Source organism: Camelina sativa, chromosome 5 (genome assembly GCF_030686135.1).
Source record: "Camelina sativa cultivar CO46 ecotype springtype chromosome 5, ASM3068613v1".
In the NCBI taxonomy this organism is placed as follows: domain Eukaryota; kingdom Viridiplantae; phylum Streptophyta; class Magnoliopsida; order Brassicales; family Brassicaceae; genus Camelina; species Camelina sativa.
In genome coordinates this window covers 13,299,183-13,315,774 of record NC_141884.1, presented here as the reverse complement: position 1 = coordinate 13,315,774, position 16,592 = coordinate 13,299,183, and the positions used below count along the sequence as shown (strand labels likewise).

General features: G+C 37.7%; 6 protein-coding genes, 1 non-coding gene and 1 pseudogene across 8 annotated transcripts; 5 read left to right on the top strand and 3 right to left on the bottom strand.

Moving 5' to 3' along the window:
* The first annotated feature begins 358 nt into the window (after positions 1-358).
* On the top strand, positions 359-2,172 carry LOC104786729 (DNA sliding clamp PCNA2). Its single transcript, XM_010512176.3, has 4 exons — positions 359-914; positions 1,319-1,471; positions 1,578-1,675; positions 1,776-2,172. Exons 1-4 carry the CDS (start codon positions 596-598, stop codon positions 1,995-1,997), a joined length of 792 nt encoding a protein of 263 aa, XP_010510478.1. The 5' UTR covers positions 359-595; the 3' UTR covers positions 1,998-2,172.
* A 204-nt stretch (positions 2,173-2,376) lies between these two features.
* LOC104789216 (DNA sliding clamp PCNA2-like) lies at positions 2,377-3,351 on the top strand. The gene is made up of 5 exons (XM_087512325.1): positions 2,377-2,488; positions 2,576-2,605; positions 2,682-2,840; positions 2,928-3,028; positions 3,130-3,351. Exons 1-5 carry the CDS (start codon positions 2,377-2,379, stop codon positions 3,349-3,351), a joined length of 624 nt encoding a protein of 207 aa, XP_087368451.1.
* A 113-nt stretch (positions 3,352-3,464) lies between these two features.
* Positions 3,465-7,314, bottom strand: LOC104786728 (cytosolic enolase 3). The gene is made up of 13 exons (XM_087450038.1): positions 6,924-7,314; positions 6,625-6,779; positions 6,316-6,490; positions 6,144-6,215; positions 5,940-6,056; positions 5,588-5,668; positions 5,407-5,483; positions 5,153-5,256; positions 4,832-4,930; positions 4,658-4,743; positions 4,416-4,502; positions 4,118-4,315; positions 3,465-3,694 (listed from the first exon to the last, which is right to left on the bottom strand). Exons 1-13 carry the CDS (start codon positions 7,026-7,028, stop codon positions 3,623-3,625), a joined length of 1,428 nt encoding a protein of 475 aa, XP_087306164.1. The 5' UTR covers positions 7,029-7,314; the 3' UTR covers positions 3,465-3,622.
* Positions 7,186-9,979, top strand: LOC104786727 (tubulin beta-7 chain). Its single transcript, XM_010512174.3, has 3 exons — positions 7,186-8,192; positions 8,402-8,671; positions 9,059-9,979. Exons 1-3 carry the CDS (start codon positions 7,799-7,801, stop codon positions 9,742-9,744), a joined length of 1,350 nt encoding a protein of 449 aa, XP_010510476.1. The 5' UTR covers positions 7,186-7,798; the 3' UTR covers positions 9,745-9,979.
* An 85-nt stretch (positions 9,980-10,064) lies between these two features.
* On the bottom strand, positions 10,065-11,625 carry LOC104786726 (uncharacterized). The gene is made up of 4 exons (XM_010512172.3): positions 11,543-11,625; positions 11,248-11,416; positions 10,434-10,510; positions 10,065-10,335 (listed from the first exon to the last, which is right to left on the bottom strand). The coding sequence occupies exons 2-4, from the start codon at positions 11,346-11,348 to the stop codon at positions 10,145-10,147; spliced, it is 369 nt and encodes a 122-aa protein (XP_010510474.1). The 5' UTR covers positions 11,349-11,416; positions 11,543-11,625; the 3' UTR covers positions 10,065-10,144.
* Positions 11,591-13,341, top strand: LOC104786724 (mitochondrial import inner membrane translocase subunit TIM10). The gene is made up of 6 exons (XM_010512171.3): positions 11,591-11,787; positions 11,874-11,943; positions 12,215-12,267; positions 12,738-12,776; positions 12,888-12,957; positions 13,079-13,341. The coding sequence occupies exons 2-6, from the start codon at positions 11,893-11,895 to the stop codon at positions 13,127-13,129; spliced, it is 264 nt and encodes an 87-aa protein (XP_010510473.1). The 5' UTR covers positions 11,591-11,787; positions 11,874-11,892; the 3' UTR covers positions 13,130-13,341.
* Positions 13,330-15,879, bottom strand: LOC104786725 (phosphatidylinositol:ceramide inositolphosphotransferase 3-like; annotated as a pseudogene). Its single transcript, XR_015556921.1, has 11 exons — positions 15,697-15,879; positions 15,519-15,606; positions 15,137-15,223; positions 14,975-15,043; positions 14,802-14,882; positions 14,618-14,689; positions 14,463-14,523; positions 14,275-14,377; positions 14,095-14,190; positions 13,957-14,003; positions 13,330-13,653 (listed from the first exon to the last, which is right to left on the bottom strand). The product of XR_015556921.1 is annotated as a phosphatidylinositol:ceramide inositolphosphotransferase 3-like (transcript).
* A 226-nt stretch (positions 15,880-16,105) lies between these two features.
* Positions 16,106-16,178, top strand: TRNAV-UAC (transfer RNA valine (anticodon UAC)). The gene has a single exon. It is a non-coding gene; the product is annotated as a tRNA-Val (tRNA).
* The last annotated feature ends 414 nt before the right edge of the window (positions 16,179-16,592 follow it).

Sequence of the window (16,592 nt, the reverse complement as noted above, 5' to 3'; positions counted from 1 at the left end):
GAGTTACTCCAGATTACAAAGTTTAAAACAAATTTTGTATCACAGATGATGATACAAAAAGTTCTTAAGAACAGTCGCTTATATTAACTCAAGATCCAAGAGACAAACTTGACATACATTCTTCAGCTTGCAGCATGTCTGACAAACTTCAGTCTTCTAAATTTGCACTCAGAATCATTAAAAATCATAAAACGAGTACGAACAATTGATTTCGTCAATCTCTTGAACACTAAGATGACTGGAACAGAGGAAATCAAACCAACAAGTGATACGTAAACCGAATTAAACCACAATTAAATTTAAAGCAAACCAATGTAAAACCTTACTAAACCGGAAATAATCGACCAAGTGGTAGTGTACAGAAATAAAGATAACGGATCACACAGGTGATAATTTTTCATCGTCAGCTTCATCATAGGCGGGCGGGAACAAAATACCCTAAATTTGCTAAATGGCGCCACAAAACCAAGGCTTATAATATCAATTCCCGCTACAAATTGCAATCGTCGTCTCTCAGAAGTTTTCATTTTCAAGAACCCTAAAAAAAACCGAACGATTCATCAGAGACTCTCTCACTCTCTCTAAAGAAAAGAAGATGTTGGAGCTTCGTTTAGTTCAAGGTTCTCTACTGAAGAAGGTTCTAGAAGCGGTGAAGGATCTGGTGAACGATGCGAACTTCGACTGTTCAAGCACAGGGTTCTCTCTACAGGCCATGGACTCGAGCCACGTCGCGCTCGTGTCTCTCCTGCTTAGATCTGAAGGTTTCGAGCACTACAGATGCGATAGGAACATCTCTATGGGGATGAATCTTGGTAACATGTCTAAGATGCTCAAATGTGCTGGGAATGATGATATCATCACCATCAAGGCTGATGATGGTAGCGACACTGTCACTTTCATGTTTGAGAGTCCCAGTAAGTTCCTCGTTTTTTTTTTACCCCAAATCGAATTATGTCTGTTAAGGTTTGATTTTGTGACCTCTCATTTGGTAAAATCTAGAAGTAGATTGAAGAGAATGATTCTTGAAAGTGAATTAGGGATTTGGATTAGCTTCAAGTTTGTTAGGGTTTTGTTTTTGTGTTGATGCTAATTAATGACCAGATTCTTGAATGTGCTAGAAACTAGAACTAGACTGATAAGAATTGAGTTCATTTCAATTTTGTTGTTCAGAACATGTATAGTTTCAAGCTTAAAAACTATAGTTTGAAAGTGAATGGGGTTTATTGATATAGAGAAAGATAGCAGAAGATGTTGTTTAATGTGGACAATGTTAAAAGCTTGCATAATCTCATGATTCGAGTGTGTATATATGATGCAGCACAAGACAAGATTGCTGACTTTGAGATGAAGCTGATGGATATAGACAGTGAGCATTTAGGAATTCCTGACGCTGAGTACCACTCTATTGTGAGAATGCCATCCGGTGAATTTTCCAGGATATGCAAAGATCTCAGTAGCATTGGTGACACAGGTAAATACATACATGCACACCTGTTGGTAGCCACAGTGAGGATCCTGAAATAGTGTTTTGAGTTTTATCTAATCATGATTCTGGTTTTGGTGTTATGATTTTGCAGTTGTGATCTCTGTGACAAAAGAAGGTGTGAAGTTTTCAACGGCAGGTGATATCGGGACTGCTAACATTGTGCTCAGGCAGAATACTACTGTCGACAAAGTATGAACAATCAATCACAAGTCATTCAGAAAGTGTTTTTGATAACCTGTCCAATAGAATGTTGAGGTGAACTTTTATGTTTGTATGTGTTTTTTTGCAGCCTGAAGATGCTATTGTGATTGAGATGAACGAGCCTGTTTCGCTTTCGTTTGCATTGAGGTACATGAATTCCTTCACAAAGGCTACTCCATTGTCGGAAACTGTGACGATCAGTTTGTCCTCTGAGTTACCGGTCGTGGTAGAGTACAAGGTGGCTGAGATGGGTTACATTCGATACTATCTGGCGCCTAAAATTGAAGAAGAAGAAGACACTAAACCCTAAATAATGATGAATGTTTCTTAGTTTTTTTTTTCGAGTTCTTTGTTGAAATGTCTGTCTTGATTCAGCTGTTTCCGTTTGAGTCCTTTGTTGAAATGTCTGTCTTGATTCAGCTGTTCCTGGAATTACAATGTTAAGGCAACGCCATATTAGTTAATCTGATGACAAAGTTTGTTCTTTTGCAGTCTCTAAAAGGTTGTTTATAACCCTTTACATGTGTTTGTTCTTCAATATAACCAAAATACAAAAATGTTTGAAGGAATTTGTCTTCGTGAAAAGTAAGACTCAGAATTGAAGTGAGACGAGAAGTGTAACAGTTATACTACATGTGCATTTGTTTAGAGAGATTGCCTCCAGGTGTGATAGGAATATCTTCATGATGATGAATCTTGGTAGCATGTCTAAGTTGCTGAGATGTGCTGGAAGTGATGACATCATTACTATCAAAGCTGATGGCGGTAGCAGCACTGTCAACTTCATGATCGAGAGCCCTAGTAAGTTCTCGATTTAAGTTCGTCAGAATTCTATATTTGTTGTCGATGATTATGATGCTACTGATCACTTGGTTCTGTAAATTGTAGGTTTCATTTGCCATAAACTACAGTTAGACTGTAGATAAATTATTCAGTTGTATATCTTGAAACCTATAGTGTAAAGTGAAAAGGGTTTCGTGAATTGATAATGCAGCACAAGCCAAGATTGGAGTCTTTGAGATGAAGCTCAAGCTGATGGACATCGTCAGTAGGTGCATACGCATACCAGTTCCTGAGTACCACACAAATGTTAGAATGCCCTCTGGCGAATTTTCTAGGATATGTGAAGACCTCAGTAGCATCGGTGACACAGGTAGATAAGTGGACTGTTCTATATAACTCTAATGTTGTTTCTAAAATCTTCTATAAACATAAGTGGTAAGTCTGACTTTGATTGCAGTTGTAATCTCTGTGATGACAAAAGAAAGGGTGAGGTTTTCAACAGAAGGTGATATCGGTACAGCGAACATTGTACTGAAGCAGAATACACATGTGGACAAAGTATGAATAAGTAATAACTAAGAAGTCATCTAAAGCTTTTCTTATATATAATCTGTTCAATACAATGTTGACATGAACTAATGTTTTTGTGGGTTTTGCAGCCTGAAGATGCTATTGTGATAGAGATGAACGAGCCTGTTTCTCTTTCATTCGCATTGAGGTACATGAACCTCTTCACAAAGGCAACTCCATTGTCAGAAACTGTGACAATCAGATTGTCCTCGGTGCTTCCAGTCGTGGTGGAGTACAAGGTGGCTGAGATTGGTTATATTCGGTACTATTTGGCACGTAAGTTTGAAGAAGAAGACGACACAAAGCCCTAAACACGCGTTTGCTTCAGAAACCATACGAACTAGTGTTCATGGATTTTTCTTTACTTGCTGGAATCCTTTATTAAACTGTGATAAACAGTTTGGGTGTTTTTGCAATTTGGAACTAACAGGTTTAACACTCTTTTACTTCTGTGTATGTTCTTAAATTTGGCCAAAAAATAAAACAAAAAATTTGAACTTTTCAAGACACAGAATTTTGTCTGCCTGAGAAATAAGACTCGAGAACAATGAAGTGTAACAATTATATCACAAGTGCATTTGTTTAGAGAGTTAGCTTCCAATCTTCTCCAGCATACACTGCTTGATCCCCGAGCTCTTCCTCGATCCGAAGCAACTACATGAAGATTCCAACAGTGATTTTCAGTTTTTACACAAAAAATTATTTTCTGCAGTATACACTAAACAAGAAACACTATCTACCACATGTACATGCCTGCTCCAAACTCAATCTATTATTCATTACCCAGTGAGGGAAATTATTGTATCTATAAGCTAAGGCTGCATTATCCAAAAGTTGAAGAAACTGAAACTTAGCCTAGGTTACTAAAACATAACTCAGCTAAGGCTGCATTATCCAAAAGTTGAAGAAACTGAAACTTAGCCTAGGTTACTAAAACATAACTCAGCTACTGAAAAGCTATAAATAAGCTGATGATGAGCTGATGAAAGAACAAGTCCAATGCACTTCACTCCATATGTTCTAGAGTAATCGCATAAGGGGTGCTAAGGTGTTATTAGTTTGTCAAAAGATCCAGACCTGGTTATACTTCATTGTTCGTTCTCCTCTGCAAGGAGCACCAGCTTTTATCACACCTGTTGCGAGACCCACGGAGAAGTCAGCGATGAAAGAGTCCTCTGTTTCTCCACATCTATGAGATGTCACCACACCCCACTGGGCATCCCTTGCCATTTTCACCACTTCAATGGCTTCTGTTACTGTACCAATCTGATTCACCTGTATCACCGTATGCACATTATGTCTTTGTCATTCTTAGGCAATAGCAATCATACAAGACTAGCACAGATAATTCATGTACATAGCACAGACAACATACCTTGAGAAGAAGGGCATTACAAGACGACTCCTGTATTGCACGCTCAACACGTTTTGAATTTGACATCAACAAATCATCACCTACCACCTGCTAGAGTTGAACAGTGAGAATTTAGACAAGGAAAATAGTCGTACATGCATAGTTAAGGTTCTCTCTCTTTAGAAAATTGATTCTGTGAAAAGAATCACAAGACGTCTGATCTGAAACAACACAAAATCTATGTTAGGGGAACCGAGTTGGACCTGACATATTCCAAGACTGGAAAAATACTTGGTGTGTTCCCAGTCTTCCTTGTCAAAAGGGTCTTCTATAGACACAATTGGATACTCTGACCCAACAAGGAGACCAGACACAGAATAAGGTCGTTAGAATACTAAAATAGATACAAAATAGCTTGCAGACAAGCACAGACATACCATTACAAAGTTCTTTGTACATCTCTATCATATCTTCCGCCGACTTGAAATTCTGCCCAGATTTATTTGGAAAGTTGACATCTAGATCATACTTGGTACCTGTTCAGGAAAGAACAATTCTCAAGGTAAGAAAAATCCAGGAAAAGTAAAAATAAAGAAAAGTTGCAAAAAGCATGATATCGATGGGTTACACTAGTGATGATTTAACATCTTTTTGTGTCACCAGCCAATTGTGAATGAAAGTGCCTAGAACCAAACAGAGACTACCAATGACTAAAAAGTAGCAGCACAAAACCAGTTTGCTAAGAAGATGGGTATTACCTAAACAAAAATTAGTGGCAGCAACATCAATTGCTATCTTTATCTTATCACTGTACCCTGTTCGATTGATAGCTTCTTTTACAAGCTCCAAACCCTCCTTGAGACTGCATAAAGTTGCAAGTAAGTATACAAGGCACTAAGCCAAGAAACAATAACATGAGATTCTCAATTTTGACAAATGACGCCACAAACATCTTTAGAATCTATCGTATAGATGCAGGCAAATCAGACATCACAGAAGAAAAAATACGTACCTCGAGATATCTGGAGCAAGGCCACCATCTTCACCAACATTACATCCCAAACCACCATTCTTTTCTGTAATGACAGCCTGCCATAAACAGCAATAGATCATTCTCACCTTTAAATACAAAATGACAGATGTAAATAGAAAAGTAACTTCCAGAAAGCCATATAATATCTTCGAAAATTGACCTTCAAATGATGATACGTCTCAGATCCCCATTGCAGGGCCTCCTCAAATCTACTTGCTCCAATTGGGAGAATCATAATTTCCTAACAATATATGAACAGACAACAATCATCACATATATAAATGAAATTAACTGAAAATCAAAAGCATACTAGAAGATCTTGAAGGAGCAAGACTCAAACGTGAAAAAAATATTGAATAGAGACAACAATCATCACATATGTAAATGAAATTACTTGAAAACCAAAAACATTTATGAATATATTTGAGGAGCAAGAGCTAAAGATGAAAAAAATATGAGAAGGAGGTGCAACAGAAACGTCATACGTTAATAGCGAAGTTAATGTTGAATACCTGAATGGCAAAAGTATTCGATGCATGCTTCCCGCCACTCAAAACAGTGAAGGCAGGTACAGGTAACACCATGTTTGCTCTGCCACTAAGATCAGAAAGGTGCTTGCACAGAGGGACCTGATACGCAAGTTCAATCAGGATCTCCTAACAAGACAAGGCATGAAATACATAAGATAGAAGAAAGTATTGTGAAGACTTTGGTACTTCTTTCTCAGCAGCTCCAGCCTTGCATGCAGCAATTGAAACAGCTAGTATAGCATTAGCCCCTAGTTCATTCTGCAAGATATTTAAATCAAATAAATCGCAAGGAAAACACAAGATGAATGTTCCAATCCTAACATTTTCTAAACACAAAGACAGCATAGTTCCCACCTACCTTCTTTTCAGTTTTGTCCAAATCAATCATGGCCTGGTCGATTTGACCTTGAAGTTTCGGGTCCATACCAATCAATGCCTCTGAAATTTTGTCATTAATGTTCTTAACAGCTTTAGCCACACTGTTTCCAAGATACATTCCTTTGTCCCCATCACGTAGTTCTATAGCTTCATATCTGGAATCAGTAAAAACCAGATTCTTCTTAGCAGGCTTATCAATTTAGAATGTCAAATCAATCAAATAATACAACAAGAATCAACATATGAAACGTTGTAGAACAAACGAGAGTAAAAAGAATTGAATTCTCACGTTCCAGAAGAATCACCACTGGGAACAGAAGCACGAAAGACGCCTTTGTTAGTGTGGAGATCAACTTCAACTGTTGGGATCCCTCTGCTATCAAGGATCTGCCTTGCTTTCACCTTCGTTATCACAGATGATACAGCTTTCTTCATATGATTAGCCTGCACTTATTTCCCAATTGAAGGTTCACCATAAGTACAAAATTTTGGAGATTTTTCAAAAAATCACAAGTGAAGAGCGACACAATTGCACCATCGATGATGTCAATCCAAAATCAATACTAGGAAAATTCTAAGGAAACGTACGATGAAGAGAACGGGATCTGAGGTTTTAGCCCTAACGGCGGCATTTACGGCGTCTTCGATTTTCCGAGAGAGCATGTGCTTGTCTAAGTACTCTTGCACAGACATCTTCTACTTCGTCTTCCTCGATTCAAATCTTCTTCTTCTTCTTCTTCTTCAATTCGAATCTTCTGGAAAATTTTCGATGAACAATTTCGAATCGTCAATCAAGCAAGTTTGAATCTGACATTCATTTTCCGATTTGCTGTGTGTGTTTTTGGTTTAGGTTCCGGTTCAGGATCCAAGAAACATATTCAAAATCGTTTCGTTTTAACCAAGCATGCGTGTCGTCTGAGGGTTTTGCTAGACCACATCGCCCCGTTTTGTTTTCAATATCTAAATCAATTACGACTGTACGGTTATATGGAGTTTGTTGGGAAGAATAAAGCCCATCAAGATAACGGGCCCATAAGAACTCACTCTCACGTGCGTTTGCCAGGTTGGATGGAACGGCTTTTTTAACCTATCCCAAAGCACGTGCGTCGCCGTTTTAGTAACTGCTCCCTTAATAGAATCCAGCTGTCATTCACTCATACACAAACAAATTTTTTTTTTTTTCGAAATTCAAAAAACTCTTTATTCACGAGCCATTAATTTTTTGAAATTTTGCCACCCGTTGCCACCTCGATTTACGTGGCGTTTTCTAAACCGTCGATCTCGTTTTGAATCACCAAATATTAGCCGTTAAAACCTCCTTTTCTTTATAAATTGGACCCTTGGCTTCCTCCTATCTCTCTCCTCAAAAAGATCTTCTCTGCCTCTTCTTCCCTTTTTCAAATTTCTCTCTCTCTCTCTCGCTTTTGTAGATCCAGTTTTTAGGGTTTTCTTTGTGAGCGAAGATGCGTGAGATTCTTCATATCCAGGGAGGTCAGTGCGGAAACCAAATCGGTTCCAAGTTCTGGGAAGTGGTTTGCGCCGAGCATGGGATTGACCAGACGGGACGGTACCAGGGAGATTCCGATTTGCAGCTCGAGAGAGTTAACGTCTACTACAACGAGGCGAGTTGTGGAAGGTACGTTCCTCGCGCTGTTCTCATGGATTTGGAGCCTGGAACCATGGACAGTGTTAGATCTGGACCCTACGGTCAGATCTTTCGACCGGATAACTTCGTCTTCGGTCAGTCCGGTGCCGGGAATAACTGGGCGAAAGGTCACTACACTGAAGGCGCTGAGCTTATTGACTCCGTCCTTGATGTTGTTCGCAAGGAGGCTGAGAACTGTGACTGCCTTCAAGGTAATTTCTAATTTCCTCTGCCTTATTTTAGGGTTTTGGATCTGTGAAATTAGGTTGAGCATCGCTAGTGTTTTGATTGGTTTAGGCTTTGCGGTTTCTGATTTTGAACTGGTAATTGCGGATTAGGTTGCTTATGGTGGTTTCTGATTTTGAACTGGTAATTTGGGGATTAGGTTGCTTATGGTATATTATTTTGGTTCGGATTACAGGGTTTCAGGTGTGCCATTCGTTAGGAGGAGGAACTGGTTCTGGAATGGGGACTTTGTTGATATCGAAGATCAGGGAGGAGTACCCTGACCGTATGATGCTGACGTTCTCTGTGTTCCCATCTCCTAAGGTGTCTGACACTGTTGTGGAGCCATACAACGCAACACTCTCTGTGCACCAGCTTGTTGAAAACGCTGATGAGTGTATGGTTCTTGACAATGAAGCCTTGTATGACATTTGCTTCCGTACACTCAAGCTTAGCACTCCAAGTTGTAAGTATCTCACGGCCTTCTTAACTTTATATATCAATCAATATTGTTGATCTGTCTCTGTGGTTCTACTGTGTTTGTTGTTTGATGCATATGATGTGTAATGCTATAATTTGGACTTGTATCTGCTGATGTGATCTGAGCGTGCTTAGTCTTCTCAATGTTTCATATCATATCCTTGTTCAATCAATATCACTATTGTTACTCTGTCGTTGTGGTTTTAAGGGTTTATTGTTTGATGCTTAGTTATTCATAAGGGTTTTCAGATGTGAGATTAGTCTTCCTTGATGTTTCCAAATGCTTTAATCAGATAAAGTCCTTTTGTGCTTTCCTTACACCTACCTCGAAACTTCACTCACATATTTGTTGTTTGTCTTCTGAACTGTGCAGTTGGTGATCTTAACCACTTGATCTCTGCAACCATGTCTGGTGTAACATGCTGTCTTAGGTTCCCCGGTCAATTGAACTCTGATCTTCGAAAGCTAGCTGTGAACCTGATCCCATTCCCTCGTCTTCACTTCTTCATGGTGGGTTTCGCTCCTCTCACCTCTCGTGGATCTCAGCAGTACCGTAACCTCACTGTCCCAGAACTGACTCAGCAAATGTGGGATGCCAAGAACATGATGTGTGCTGCTGACCCAAGACACGGTCGTTACCTCACTGCTTCAGCTATGTTCCGTGGCAAGATGAGCACCAAGGAGGTCGATGAACAGATGCTGAACGTTCAGAACAAGAACTCCTCCTACTTTGTGGAATGGATCCCAAACAACGTCAAATCAACCGTCTGTGACATTCCCCCAACTGGCTTGAAGATGGCTTCAACGTTCATCGGTAACTCGACATCGATTCAAGAGATGTTCAGGCGTGTCAGCGAACAATTCACAGCTATGTTCAGGAGAAAGGCTTTCTTGCATTGGTACACAGGTGAAGGTATGGATGAGATGGAGTTCACTGAAGCTGAAAGCAACATGAACGATCTTGTCTCTGAGTATCAGCAGTATCAAGATGCCACGGCTGATGAAGAAGGAGAATATGAAGACGAAGAAGCTGAGTACGAGCAAGAAGAAGCCTATTGAAGAAACATTAACATAAAAAACAAAAAAAAAAAACACCTCAACTACCTGTTGCTGTTTACTTTTAAAACTTTTTCTTCTACTAAGTTTTTAATAGTTTCTGTAACTATCGCTTGCGTTATTAGTTACTCTGCCTAGGCTAAGAGGATTTATCACTATTCAAACAATCTATTTTGCTATAACAAAAGAAAGAACCATCCTTATTTCTTTGTTCCATATTATATATTTTCGTTGTTAATGATTGTGTATTGCGTTCTTAACTTCTTATGAGATACTCTGCGTAGGCTAAGAGTATTTAGTGGTTGGATTGTGAAACGAATCAATTTTGAAGGATAAATCTGGATTTAAGATCAAAACAGTATGAAACTCCATAGAGAATAATACAATTGTTTATTTCATAAAATCAGTTGCTTTCAATGTCCATGGACCCAAATAGTTCCCTCTGCCTCTGAAGCTCTTCTGCAGCCTTCTTCTCCTTACGCTCTTGTTCAGCCTTATACTCAGTAACAGCCTTGTCAAAAACGCTTCTCACATGTCTGTTCATTTGCATGAGCTCTTGACATGCATCTTTGAAAACTTCCTTCGCTGGATCGCCTATAAAAAATCACAAAGCCAACAAGTATTTCTTTGTTAGACACACACAGACAAAAAAAGTTTCTGATAGAGTAACAGGGCTTTTGCAAAATGGTTACCTGTAGTCTGGACCCGAATATTGACGCTTTCAAGGGAAGGATGCGGGATGGTGTACGCACCCACGGTTACTCTTGGACTACAGAATTAAACAACAGCAATGGTTAGTTAGTGGCATAATCATTAATTACAGACAAAGCAAACAATGCAAGATGAAACCTCGCATTATCAACTCCAACAACCTCATTAATAAGATGACGGAGGTTGAATAGCAATTAAAGACCTTATTTCTTAATCCTTTGATACAATGAGGATCTATCAGTATCACAATCACAATACAATGGCACAAACATAGAAATGTGCACAACCGATCATTCAATCAGAATTTGAAATCTCTCTTCACCTGTAACATGAATTGCATAAATGAAATTGCATTATCAATTCCAATGACCTTTTATTACTAAGATGATGGAGGTTGAATAGCAAGTAATGACATTTTTTTCTAAATCTTTCGCAGACAATGGATAATCTAGTCACATTAACATGAATGTAACCAACATTTACTCAAAAATCAAGTTCACAATCACAACATTACAAGCACACACATTGGTTCAATTACTATAAATCCAATCTCAAACTGACAATATACCAGATTATCTTAAAAACAACTCATAACAAATTAGCAGAGGCTTATGGGTAACAGACAGGTCGCAGACTCTTTCTTAATGAGAGACCCTATGAACTCAATAGTAAGCATTAGAGAGTCAACAAGAAGTAAGTGTCTCGTCTAGTAAGCATTAGACGGCCATGAACTTATATAGCTTCTTCTATTGAAACATAACAGATTCAGAGGGATTTAAAGAGGAAGATACTAACTCTTGGTTTAGCACAAATCGAACAGCATTAGCAAGTGTGTGATCTTCTTCCCCTAAAGTAAACGTAGCATGGCTATTATCCTTGAACGAACCGTGCTCCATATCTCTCTCTCCGCTTCTTTTGCTACTAAATTTCTCGGGGAAACTCAAATATCAGTATCCACCACCAACTAGAAAAAAAAAACAATGAAAGAGAACGAATTCAATTAAAAAAAACCCACAAAGAAAAATTCGAAATTGATGCAAACTTTTCCAAAAGAAAAAAGTTGTGCGAGTAGAGAGAAAGAAGAAGATACCTGCAATTGAAATTTGCTAAAACCCTAAAAGGAGCTCCATTAGGGAAAGACTCGGCGTCTTTTTTTTTAGTCGTAGAGAAGCTTATTGTAATTACATATATGCCCTTCTTCTGATGACGTGTCGTTTTATGTCTCTTAAACCCTAATTCGGGCTGTCTTGTCTAGTCTAGCAAAAAAAAAAGAGAGAAGCCTTTGTGTTCGTTAACCTCTCTCATCTTCACACAATCTCATCCCATTTGAGAAAAGTAGGGATCTTTGATCTTCAAATTCATGTCTTGATTTATAAAGTTTCGATTTTTACGAATCTTTAATCTGTTTTTTTCTCTTTCAGGTAGTGCTCCAAAAACAAAATGGCTGCTCCTACTCCTAGTCCTATTCCCGTCGGCGTTACTAAGGAACAGGTTCGGTTTTGTTCTCGTCCTTTGTTGTTAATATATCTTAAAGCTCTGATCTTTGATTTAATTAGACAATGGAGCTCAAATTTTTAGCTGTCTCTATGATTGACATATTAGATTTCAATGTTTTTGCAATGCTTAGGGGTTGAATTGTATCTTCTTCTTGATTTAGATCTTTAAGCGTACGAGGACACTGCCATTTATTGTACAAAGTAGATTTGGATTTGGTGTTCTCAAGTTTCTCATTTTGCTTTTGTTTTCTCTTGGATTGAATCAGGCGTTTACTATGGCACAAACGGAGATGGAGTATCGGGTGGAACTCTTTAACAAGTACTGAATTAAGTTATCCCCAATTTGGTTTATTTTTCGTTATGAAATTCGATTGTCTAGTATAAAGATTTGAGACTGATGCAGTCACATTTTGATTGGTAATCTGATACTAGGTAATCTGATACTAGCTCTTTTATGATCATAGCTAGAGGAGAAATAAGTTTGTTAGTTTGTGACTGCTTTCATGCCGAACACCGTTATAATGCCTGAATTGGTTTTCTTATAATCTATAAGGTTTCCTTTTGAAATTCTCGATTTAGGTAGACATGTGTTCTGCTATTATGTAGAGGGTTAAACTTTGATAACCTTGATTTGGGTGGTGTTCTGTTAATTTACTATGTCCTGTGTCATTTGTTGAGATAGCAAGTTCATGGTGACCGATCTCCTGTGATTCCTTGGGTTAGATATTATGCTAAACGTCGCTGTCTTTTTATATATTTCCTTCTGATAGGCTTTGTTCTTTGATGCAGGCTTGCTCAAACATGCTTTAATAAATGTGTGGATAAAAGGTAAAAAAGCCTTTTCTCTTATTAATGTTCTCTAATGATCTCTTAGTTCTTGTCTGCAATGTTGGGGGACCTTTTAATCTGAGACTGTTTTAAATTCGATCTTATTCCCAGGTACAAGGAAGCTGAGTTAAACATGGGTGAGAATAGTTGCATTGATCGTTGTGTTTCTAAGTACTGGCAGGTAAAGCTCTTGTCTTAGTTAAAGTTAAACAAAGCAATGAACGATTCAGACTTCAAAAATCTCTCATAGTTGAACATAATTTATTCAAAATTTATACTGATGTTCATATAATCGTTTTCAGGTAAATGGAATGGTTGGACAGCTTCTAAGTGCTGGCAAGCCTCCCATGTAATTCAGTTTAAAGACAATTATTATAGACCAAACGATCCATGGAGGGAACAAAACTCTGTTTTTTGTTTTTCTAAAGCTCTAGCAATCTTGTTTTTATTGTTAAGGGAGTCGCATTACATTTTTGGCGCTGATTTGGACAAATTATGCAATTCTCTGTGAACCCATTTTTCTAAAGGGATGAAATGAAATAACAAAATCAAAAATCCACAAACACATCTATTTAATGAGTTGTATAATTTGTATTTGCACTTCGAACAAAGAGAAGAGAACTGTGTGTATCCTATATTGTAGCTTGAAACTGAGAAATTTCTGTTCAGTTTATGACTAACATGCACACAACCAGCATAGTTTCTAACTAAGACTCTCCTCTGAGATTTAGAGATTGGAGAGAACATCAATGATCATCGGCTACGTTGTTCTCGTTTAGAAGTCTCTGATGATCCTCTTTGCTCCTGTTCTTACTATCCTTTGTACTTAGTGGAAGTAAAGGCGTCTGAGAAGGTCCACTAGAACGCTCAGCCATCTCTGCAATGAGATAGATATAAGTTCAACAGTTTCTTCAAATATGGACAAACTGACCAAATCATGTGTCTAGCAGAGAGGTATGGAAATCTGGAATAGCTACGACGTTTATTCAGCACTGCAATGGTCTAATTTTTGGTAACTATTACAATTTGGCAGTTGGCACAGAAATTATAGAAACAAATAGCAGTCTCAAGTTTCTGCAAATATCTATGTGCACAGGAAATAAATTGGGAGTAGATATTGCAGAGAAACAATCTGGTATGCTTGATCATTTGGGAGAATGATTGAGTTCTTGAAGAATACCTGGAAGTTTGCTGTCAACGTAGAACATCACAAGGTTCACAGTATACCTGCAGACGATATTGTTAAAAATGTTGAGATAATTTAAAAGATTCAGTTTTGCTAAAAATGATATTTGATTTTCTTCCTTTTTATTCTGACCATGCAACAACAATGTCAACTGTGTAATGTTTCCTTGATGCTATAATTAATAGGCTCTGTACAACTGCCATAAGCCAAGCCAAATGCTTGATCCACCTGGAAAATTTTACAAACATGAGATGCAAAAATCTTGTTTCGAAGGATAAACTTTTGTAGAATGATATACGATCGATACAGTACCTTCGTGTGCCGTATCTTTGATATGTGCGTACAAAGACTAAAGTGAATATCGTATGTGATGAAAATATGAGATCTCCACAACCATATATCACTCCATCAGGAACTGCATTTTGAACACAAACCTTAATCACATGCCACTTTATGAGTTACTATTCTGTACCAACTAAAAAGATGCAATCCAAACTAACAGTTAATCAAGAGTACTTCAAGAACATTCTTTGGAGGCGGAATCTTGGCGAGCTTGGAGCCCTAATAGAGAAATTTTATATACAAAGGGAGAAATAAATCAGCAGATAGCCAAAAAGAAGTCACAACTAAGAAACCAACGCCTTGAGAATCTTACCTCTCGACAATGATAGTTCGGCCCAGGAAGCTGTGTTGCAAAGAATGTAATGATCCTCAGACTTTGAGAAGCCTGAAAACATTTGAAAGCTTAAACACCTCTGACAAAAATAAACTAAAAACAGATTGTATCTTCTGTGTATGTATATAAATAGAAGAATCAATGTAGTGGAAATGCAACTTACTGCTAAATAAACAAAAACTCTGCACCATATCAAAACTGTACAAATCTTTTTACTGTGGGAAACAAAAGGATGAAAAGTCCACTGCAATCAAGGTATTAGAACCATATTAATCCATTACAGCAAGTTGAAGGAAAAAGAAAAAAGAAACAGATACTTTAGAGTTAAAAACTTACCAAGACAAACGATCCAAAGATAGTGACAAACACAGTTTCACTAACAAAGGCTTTGTCTTGCGCAAGAGCCTGGGAAGAACACATATCATTTAGGAAAAAAATCAGAGCTATGATACAGAACAAAAGAAATGATAAGAAAAAGTCAAAGCAAAGCATACTAACTGGAAGAATAAAGAAACCAGCATCTTGAAGCGTTGGACCAGGTCGGTGTAAGTAGTGAACTCCATGAGCAGCCAGTCCATGAATGTACTGATTTGACAAAGACCAAAAACAACAATGTAAATAGGATTTTATATACTGAACTAGTCTTTAAAGCTCCCACATTTAAGCAAATTACTAAAACAAAAACCAGCATAACTAGTTGATCTATCACAACTTAGCTTTAATATCATATCACCAACAACATTGCAATACAATTAATCAAAGACTGTAATCTGAAAACAAAGCATGGCTAATGAAATTTTCCAGCTCGAGAGAGACCTAGAACAACATGGAAAACCAGTAAATTAGGTGGATGAAGGGTGGGGGGGAGCTATACAACAACCTGAAATACAAGTCCAGCGAGAACAAGCTTCCATTTTTCCAAGGAGAGAAGCTTCTAATGTCGCTTCTGAGTAAATTCGTCTCCATAGCTTCACACATACAAACACAAACCATTGACGCTTAAACTAAACAATTTCTAAAACAAAGAGACGACAAAGGCAGGAAAAAAAATGAAAAACCTTAGGAGCCTCGCGATCAACGTAAAGGGGCATTGTTTAAGATTGAGGATGAACATTAATCTTTGCAGCAAGATCAAATGCAAGTGCTTCTTCTATAGAAACAGAACCTCGATCCAGCAGATGTCACATACGAATCGCACCGACCAGTTTGATTCGATACGAAAATTATTCCCTAATCAACAACAATTTTTCAATAAGGAATCGATTTCAAATGGGACTCTCTTCTTTTTGTGTATGTTGTCGGAGAAAAAGGACTCAGCTTTTTGTGCAATCTACGCAAAAAAAAAAAAAAAAAAAAAAAAAAGGCAAAACTTTTTTTTGTTGTGCCAATTCTGTAACCGCTCAATTAGTTCTGTTCTCCTCAAACAGTGTCTAAACATATAAATTTAAAGGCAGAATTAGTACAACAGGTGCTGTGGTGTAGTGGTTATCACGTTTGCCTTACACGCAAAAGGTCTCCAGTTCGATCCTGGGCAGCACCATCTTTTTTGTTCTTTACCACTTTGTTTTCTTTTGAATGTTTAGTTTACGTTTCTTTATTCTTCTTATATATCTTTTGTAACATTTATAAGAAGATTTGTTATCACAACCGCTCTCTTAAAATTACTCGTACTACACACACACACACACATTTACAGCCACCATTAACCATCAAGTACATCACAAGATCAACGAAGAATATAAAATTGTAATTGAGATCTCATACATAACAAACAACAATTGTTCCCAACTTCCCATACTAAACACCAACAACAACCAAAACAGTAATGTGATTCTAAACAATTAACATGTTAGTATGTTACTACAATGTGCATAAACATAAACATTTCTTTTGTGTAGCAAAAATACAATTAGACGACAATGGCTTCACAACAACTTCAGCGAATACGGTTCAC

What these genes read in the sequence shown, in the direction of transcription:
- LOC104786729 (XM_010512176.3), top strand. Translation starts at nt 596, where the DNA reads ATGTTGGAGCTTCGTTTAGTTCAAGGTTCTCTACTGAAGAAGGTTCTA. An exon ending in CAGTAGCATTGGTGACACAG is followed by an intron (nt 1,472 to 1,577) that starts GTAAATACATAC and finishes ATGATTTTGCAG; the next exon opens with TTGTGATCTCTGTGACAAAA. An exon ending in AGAATACTACTGTCGACAAA is followed by an intron (nt 1,676 to 1,775) that starts GTATGAACAATC and finishes GTTTTTTTGCAG; the next exon opens with CCTGAAGATGCTATTGTGAT.
- LOC104789216 (XM_087512325.1), top strand. Translation starts at nt 2,377, where the DNA reads ATGAATCTTGGTAGCATGTCTAAGTTGCTGAGATGTGCTGGAAGTGAT. An exon ending in CTTCATGATCGAGAGCCCTA is followed by an intron (nt 2,489 to 2,575) that starts GTAAGTTCTCGA and finishes TGTAAATTGTAG; the next exon opens with GTTTCATTTGCCATAAACTA. An exon ending in CAGTAGCATCGGTGACACAG is followed by an intron (nt 2,841 to 2,927) that starts GTAGATAAGTGG and finishes CTTTGATTGCAG; the next exon opens with TTGTAATCTCTGTGATGACA.
- LOC104786724 (XM_010512171.3), top strand. Translation starts at nt 11,893, where the DNA reads ATGGCTGCTCCTACTCCTAGTCCTATTCCCGTCGGCGTTACTAAGGAA. An exon ending in CGGGTGGAACTCTTTAACAA is followed by an intron (nt 12,268 to 12,737) that starts GTACTGAATTAA and finishes TCTTTGATGCAG; the next exon opens with GCTTGCTCAAACATGCTTTA. An exon ending in GTGTTTCTAAGTACTGGCAG is followed by an intron (nt 12,958 to 13,078) that starts GTAAAGCTCTTG and finishes AATCGTTTTCAG; the next exon opens with GTAAATGGAATGGTTGGACA.
- LOC104786726 (XM_010512172.3), bottom strand. Translation starts at nt 11,348, where the DNA reads ATGGAGCACGGTTCGTTCAAGGATAATAGCCATGCTACGTTTACTTTA. An exon ending in CGATTTGTGCTAAACCAAGA is followed by an intron (nt 10,511 to 11,247) that starts GTTAGTATCTTC and finishes TTAATTCTGTAG; the next exon opens with TCCAAGAGTAACCGTGGGTG. An exon ending in TATTCGGGTCCAGACTACAG is followed by an intron (nt 10,336 to 10,433) that starts GTAACCATTTTG and finishes GATTTTTTATAG; the next exon opens with GCGATCCAGCGAAGGAAGTT.
- LOC104786728 (XM_087450038.1), bottom strand. Translation starts at nt 7,028, where the DNA reads ATGTCTGTGCAAGAGTACTTAGACAAGCACATGCTCTCTCGGAAAATC. An exon ending in TGCCACTAATTTTTGTTTAG is followed by an intron (nt 4,931 to 5,152) that starts GTAATACCCATC and finishes TTTCCTGAACAG; the next exon opens with GTACCAAGTATGATCTAGAT. An exon ending in GAACAATGAAGTATAACCAG is followed by an intron (nt 3,695 to 4,117) that starts GTCTGGATCTTT and finishes ATCTTCATGTAG; the next exon opens with TTGCTTCGGATCGAGGAAGA.
- LOC104786727 (XM_010512174.3), top strand. Translation starts at nt 7,799, where the DNA reads ATGCGTGAGATTCTTCATATCCAGGGAGGTCAGTGCGGAAACCAAATC. An exon ending in GAACTGTGACTGCCTTCAAG is followed by an intron (nt 8,193 to 8,401) that starts GTAATTTCTAAT and finishes TTCGGATTACAG; the next exon opens with GGTTTCAGGTGTGCCATTCG. An exon ending in CAAGCTTAGCACTCCAAGTT is followed by an intron (nt 8,672 to 9,058) that starts GTAAGTATCTCA and finishes TGAACTGTGCAG; the next exon opens with TTGGTGATCTTAACCACTTG.